We start from the raw sequence: 7,070 nt of genomic DNA, 5'->3' as shown, positions 1-7,070 counted from the left end.
CTATGCATAATTAACCATTGTACTGATCGAATTTAAATTGACAAGATTTGACAGTTGTTTAACCACATAAATAACAAACGATCCTCAATTATTTTAACTATTTGAATAGTTTCAACTTAAAAAAAAAAACACAAGCATTATTTATACATGTACGAATTGGTCGCCGAATTTGATTCTAAGTCATAAAAATTAATCTTTTATAACAATCTATAATATTTAGTATTTTTGATATACATAATCCTCATTTATCCCATATGAGTTCTTTTCACAAAATATCTTACGACAACAAAAATGATCGTAAATTATATTGAAATGTTCATGACTTGCGAGTATTTTTTTTTCGTAAGATATTTTGTGAAATGGTCGACGTTGTGCTACACGTAAATCTACTATGTACAAGTCGTTTAACACAACTGCATGTACTAGTCAAGCTATATTTGTCATGCGCTGTAGTTTGAGTATGTCTGTATGTACGAATAAAAGGAGATGTGACTTGTACGTCTTTGAGACAGCAGCCAAACGACAAAAATAATCAAGACATTTAGAAGAGTCATAAAGTTTACATCGATGGAATTTTTCGGAGGCGCCGGGTTTGTGTAATTGGTGTTTACTATACTGTACACAATTGAGGGGGGTTTACTTCTGTTATCCCTTTAAGCATTTTGAATAGACTTTTCTTTTGATTAGACAATTCTTTTCAATTGTGTATTCCTTTTTTACCCGAACTATATTGACTTAAGTGTGGGTAGGTTGATGGCAATATTTTTTCCTCTAAAATGATAACATCTTTTTGAAATTAGCAAACATTAGAAGAAGAAAACAAATAGTTGAAGTAAAGCAATACAATTCATAGTTTGTGGCCAATTCTATCCGTGGGTATTTTTTTTTGTTGTTGTTTGTATCTGTATGATAAGAATGCTGAGCGTTACCTTTTGTTGGCTTATCTCTTTCTTCACCAATCAAATGGGCTACAGGTTTTACATCTCCAATGTAACCTTCATACACTTTGACTAAAAAGTATATACACGCATATGAATTATGTTTATAGATACAGTATCAATTTTCGTGTGCATTTTATTGACGCGACTTTTGCGAGCAGAAAAAAAACCGCGAAAATAAATCGTTGCGAATAAAGCAAACTTGGATTTTTTCTTTATTTCTAAAGTGGGGGTATATGCATGGATCCGTCTTTGTATCAACTTCAGTCTCCTTCACCAACGACTTGATTTTAACGATACATGGATACTGTCAGAGACGTATGTGGTATCTGTAATTGGAATGTGCACATTTTGACTAAATGTTTTATTGAGGTACGGTAACCTTTTGATAAAACGTGGATTTTGCTTTTTCTTAAAAATGCTAGGTGTTTTCACTACAAAAGTCAAAAAGTCTGAAAAGACCAGTTTTTGTCTGAATTTGCATGAATTTTTACTCGACATTCTTAATTTGTCTGAATAATTTTTAAAAATTCTTGACATAGTATGAATTTGTCTAATAAGGTTCTTGATTTTTCTTGACAAGTGTCTTGACAGTATGAACATTGTCTTAAAATTTCTCGACACTTCCTGTATCATCTGATAAGAGTCTGGATTAGTCTCGACCAATTCTTGACTGTCTTAAATTTGTCTCGATCTGTCTTGACATATTCTTGACATTCTTAATAATGTCTGAATATATCTCGACATATTCTTGACATTCTAAATAATGTCTGAATATGTCTCGACACATTCTTGACAGTCCTAAATATGTCTTGACACTATCTCAACAGTATAAATTTCGCCTGAAATGTGAACAGACTTATTCTGCACTGTTTATGACATTCTATTGCTGTTATATACTCCTTTTTATTATGGCTAAACTAAATTTTTTAGATTTTTGCAGTTCGCAAAACTGCCAGTCAAATTTGCTTTTCTAAAATAGGTGTCTTGTATCTCTTTTGGACCCCACAATTCATCTTTTGGGTTTGTGTGGCTAAAAAAGAGGGGGGGGGGGCCTTTCGTTTAGGTCAAAGAATTTGTTCCCGTCTTGATTCAAAAACCTTATTCATTTTTTAGAACAACCCAAAAACATTTTTTATTCAAATTTGAGTGTTGAATTTTATAATTTTTTTATCAAAAATAAATATTTGTGATAACTCCTTCCTGAAAAGAAAAAAATGTTTAGATCTATATTAGGCATGTCTGTTTGAGAACCATTTCATAAGACCGATGATTTCTATAGAAATCATTGATGGGACCCATTATAAATACATTTTTTTTATTATTCCTGGAGTAGATAATAATTTTCTTTTAATCTTTGGGAATTATTCAATTTGTTTTTATGTTAAAATAATTAACTTCATAATTTTGATGAAGAAAATCCATTTCAATTCAATTTTTTTTCATCAAAATGATGATTTTCATTTTCATCTATCAACAAACTTTTTAAATTGTAGTGGCATGGTCAGTCAACTGATAAGTTGTATGGCTGATTACAGGTAAAGCAATAACTTCTATTTGACAGTTGCGTGTACGCTTGGGTGTGGAATACCTTAATTTTATGGGGAACATCCTGTCCATGTGTAATACTTAATATATTCCAACAGATGACATTACACAAATTTTTCTTCTGTTAAATGAATGATTTGTATATCATCATAATTTGCTATTTATATAAACCACATTTTGGAATAATAATTATTTACCATATCAACATTGAATATTATGAATGTAGAATGAAATATGCCTACAGTATGATTGGTTTGAATCATTTAATTTATAAGATTTAGGAATCAAAATTTGTAATTATTTAAAAACCCACATTGAAATTGTTTTATATCAACACACCCACATTTGAATTATTTTATACTTTAGATTTCATAGCCATATTTGCATTTGTAAAAATATTTATATACCCAAATTTTCAATTATTTTACATGCCCAGCTTTTATTTTTGTTGTAAAGAAGTGTAACTTGAAACAACAGTATATCATATAAAGAGAAATAAAGATTAAAGTTATATCATGAATATTGGTCATGATTTGTAAAACTCAGAACTGTCAAGTAAATTTAAGACACGATTTAAAATGTTCAGAATATGTCAAGCCATACTGAGAAAAAATAAGAATGTCGAGAATATGTCGAGAAATTTCAAGACAGTATTCAAATGTCAAGAATTTGTCAAGAAATTTTAAGACCATATTCAGAATGTCGAGAATATGTCGAGTAAATTTCATACAAATTTAATATAAATGAGAATTTGTCAAGAAAAATTAAGACACAAGTCATACTTTTGGAGAATGTCGAGTAAAAGTTCATGCAAATTAAGACAAAAACTGGTCTTTTCAGACTTTTAGACTTTTGTAGTGTTTGTATATGCATTTTCTCCTTAATAGATTGAATTAAGGGAAGTAAATTAAAATATGGACTTTCCATATCTATATATATATAGGGACAAACGAAAAGGAATTGTGTACATTATATTAAAGCAAAAATAAAATTTGTAGTTTTGTCATTGAATTTTGCATCATTTTTACATTTCTATAATTTCAGTAAATAATTTCTATATACAATTACATAAGAAAAAGTTAGTCCCATTCCCCTCTCTATAGTTGTACTCAAACTTATACTGTAAACTTCTACAGAGTTCCCGAATGCATTCGACAGTTTCCTTTCTAAATTAAATGAATATAAACTTTTCATTTTGTTGTTATTGGAAACCGTTAATAAGAAAATAAAAATGAACAATGTCATTGGGTACTGAAGGTTTTCTTAAAGTTTCAGTCTCGGACTTTTGCTTACAATCTAGAATTGAGGATATCAAATGGATAGATGAACGGAGTCAACGATTATTTTACCATCAAGATATTTAGTTTTTTTTTTAAATCTAGTTCATTTATATGTTTCGAGGTTTAGTGTGACGTCCATTTTCACTGAACAAGTACACATTTTTGTTTAGGGGCCAGTTGAAGCCCGCCTCCGGGTGCGGAATTTTCTCGCTGTGTTGAAGGCCCATTGGTGGCCTTGGGCTATTTTCTGCACTTTGGTCAGGTTGTTGTCTCTTTGACACATTCCCCATTTCCATTCTCAATTTTATTTACAAGATTAATGTAAGTGGGAGAATAATCAAATCATCCTTTGTATGTATTTCTAACAATAACGTAGACAATTATGTAAATGTAGTTATTATGGTTATTACCTGTAGAACTCTTGAACATATCTTTGTATTCTTTTGATACAGTCATGAATTTTTCATCGAAAGTCTGTATGAAATACAATTTACTACATAAATTGATAAGAATATGTTACAAACATAAATAAACAATACTGTATTATCTTATACGGAGCCCTGTTTGTCTCATACAGATACAGAGACCAGTGCTGAAGATCTAAAGTCAAGCGCTGAAGATGTAAACTCTAGCGTTGCAAATGTAAGTTCTAGCGGTATAAAGATATTAAAAATCTTATCGCTAGAGATATATATAATATCCATATATGTAGATATAAAGTCAAGCGCTAAAGATGTACACTCCGCGCTTAAAATGTAAAGTAAGTCTAGCGCTCGACTTAACGTCTCCATCGCTGTACTTTATATCTACAGCGCTGGGCTTCACATCTCAAGCGGTAGACTTTACATCTTCAGCGCTGGAGTTTTACATCACTAACGCTGGTATTTGCATCTACAATCTACTGGACTTTACATCACCAGAGCTGGACGTTGCATACATCTCCAGCGCTGTACTACATCTCCAGCGCTTGACTTTAAATCTACAGCGATTGACTTTATGCATGTTGATCGCTGGACTTTAACCACAAATATTTATCTGTATGAGACCAATAGGGCTCTGTAATTTCACACAGTGACTCTATATCGTATAATTAATCTAATTAAAAGATCTGCATCGTTGTTCAATTGTTATTGAGAATTTAAAGTATGCTTATGACATACTTGATAAAAAGATAAGATTTTTTTTTCATTCAGAAAATTAATATACTTTAATTATTTTAAAAATTAATTCCACTACTTTGGGTTTATATGTTAATATATATAATAAACGATTGTCAAATAAATTATCTGTCGAGTATAACGGGGTATATGAAAATAGGTCAAACATTAATACTATAAATTTTAACACTTCCCGGTTAAAAAACCTAAGATAAAATATTAAGAAATGTTTACCTTGTGTGTGTATTCTTGTAATATTTCAGCTCTACAACCACATTTCATATAGTCTGAAGTCATTTCCATTTTAAGGCACATGTATCCACAATTCTCTACAGGGGTTGATGGTTCTGGCATAGCCCATAGAATTATCAAAACAATTATTAGAGTTAATACGTTAATAACAAATACAACAAGGGTGATAAGTTTTACATGACTTTCAAAATACTTTCGAATGTCTTGATACGGCATTTTTCATATTTCACAATCAAATTCTTCTACTTTCACTTTCTAATTCTTATACACAGCAATACTAACAAGTTATGTAAACATAAACGCCTAGATCCGATTATAAACTAGAGTTGTGTGTAAATTAAATCCTATTGTCCATCAAACATAGCAAACAAGCGTCGACAATGGCCTATTGCTATGTACAGCAAAGTGCCAAATTTTACTTAGTTTTTGCTAACAATCAGGCAGTCACAACTGCGCAACTCCTACTTTCGGTCTTCTCAATCTAAATACTACATGCAACTTTGTTTAAATGATTTGAATGCTCTGTTTGTCACTGTAAACATGATACACTCAATGTTCATTTTTAGAAACTGGTTTTTGTATTTCTCATGTAACTATAACTTTCAGATTAAAAAAAAAACATGTTTCTATTTATAATTAAAAAAATTAAAAGGAAAGCAAAGGGTGCATAACATGCATAAGTATATGACCTACAATGCTGCTGTTTGTATTTTATTTGACAAATGACTATGGAATAAATGATATATTCATTATAATGAAAAACTAATCGTAAAAAAAAAAACCACAATAAAGGAGAAAATACTTTTTCAAAACTAGTTATTTGACACATTACGTTGCATCGCCATGGAAAATTAATAGAGGCAGAAGTAGTCAAATTCTGAGATGAACAACAACAGAAAAAAAGAGTGCATTTAGTCTAGTCTTAAAATGGAATTGTTTCCAAACTATTTTTGATTGTTTTAAAATTTATTTAATTCTTAAACTGTTCGGTTAACATGGTTAATTCAAAACTTACAGAACAACTATCTTACTTTGTATACCCCTGCTACGAAGGAGGGTGTATACTGGTAAACGTCTGTTCGTGTTTCAATCCGTTCGTCCCATACAATGTTGGGTGCGTTTTTTCTGGAACTACAAATATAGATATTGTAATCAGAACTTTTGCATTTGCGCCGATTTGCATTTCATTTGCGCCGATTTTTTCTTTCATTTGCGCCGATTGTGTAGGTAGATTACAATTGAATGTTAATTCTTATTTCTTATTTATCATTATAAATCTCTTCTGTTTACAATTATAACATGTATATAGCTGTTGTCCCCTGTTCAACACTGGGAGGTGAAATAAGGATTTCAAGCAATAGAAGTCAATTTATGCGAATGAAACGATTCAGGACTGTTATTCGTCCTCTTACAATTTTTAACGGGTGTAGCTGCCAAGAAATAAGGCGAATAACGTGAAGTTAAGCATATATAAATACTTTAAAAATACGTAGTCAAAGAATGCATGACATCTGTCATCAGAAGGAGCTTCAGACCTAATGTTAAACGTGAAGCAGTCCTCGATTTCCTCTGGGGGAGGAATGATAGCCCAAAAATTGAGATAGCCATTTACCAGTGTCACTTGATTTGTCTTTATATTCCGTTTAAAAATGTATACATAACCAACAGACTGGATTTTCCTCCACCAGTTTATGTGCCAGATGAAAACGACAACAATCTATTTGCAGGGGACAACAGTTGTATACATGTTATAATTGACAATTTATAACATATGTACAACTGGCTAACGGAAGAGGTTTTTATATTGATAACTAAAAAATAACATTCACCTGTAATTTACCTGTGCTTAATCGGCGCAAGTGAAAGAATCAATCGGCGCAATGAAAGATCGAAAC

At 31.1% G+C, this 7,070-nt stretch overlaps 1 protein-coding gene across 1 annotated transcript; it reads right to left on the bottom strand.

Annotated features, from left to right (window-relative positions):
- Nucleotides 1-771: 771 nt before the first annotated feature.
- On the bottom strand, nucleotides 772-5,728 carry LOC127724945 (uncharacterized). The gene is made up of 3 exons (XM_052231947.1): nucleotides 5,158-5,728; nucleotides 4,177-4,240; nucleotides 772-1,010 (listed from the first exon to the last, which is right to left on the bottom strand). Exons 1-3 carry the CDS (start codon nucleotides 5,389-5,391, stop codon nucleotides 772-774), a joined length of 537 nt encoding a protein of 178 aa, XP_052087907.1. The 5' UTR covers nucleotides 5,392-5,728.
- Nucleotides 5,729-7,070: the final 1,342 nt, after the last annotated feature.

This window comes from Mytilus californianus, unplaced genomic scaffold, assembly GCF_021869535.1.
Source record: "Mytilus californianus isolate M0D057914Y unplaced genomic scaffold, xbMytCali1.0.p SCAF_14, whole genome shotgun sequence".
Lineage (NCBI taxonomy): Eukaryota > Metazoa > Mollusca > Bivalvia > Mytilida > Mytilidae > Mytilus > Mytilus californianus.
The sequence above is the reverse complement of the archived record's forward strand: the minus strand, read 5'-3'. Positions and strand labels throughout refer to the sequence as shown.

What these genes read in the sequence shown, in the direction of transcription:
- LOC127724945 (XM_052231947.1), bottom strand. Translation starts at nt 5,391, where the DNA reads ATGCCGTATCAAGACATTCGAAAGTATTTTGAAAGTCATGTAAAACTT. An exon ending in TACAAGAATACACACACAAG is followed by an intron (nt 4,241 to 5,157) that starts GTAAACATTTCT and finishes TATTTCATACAG; the next exon opens with ACTTTCGATGAAAAATTCAT. An exon ending in TATGTTCAAGAGTTCTACAG is followed by an intron (nt 1,011 to 4,176) that starts GTAATAACCATA and finishes TATACTTTTTAG; the next exon opens with TCAAAGTGTATGAAGGTTAC.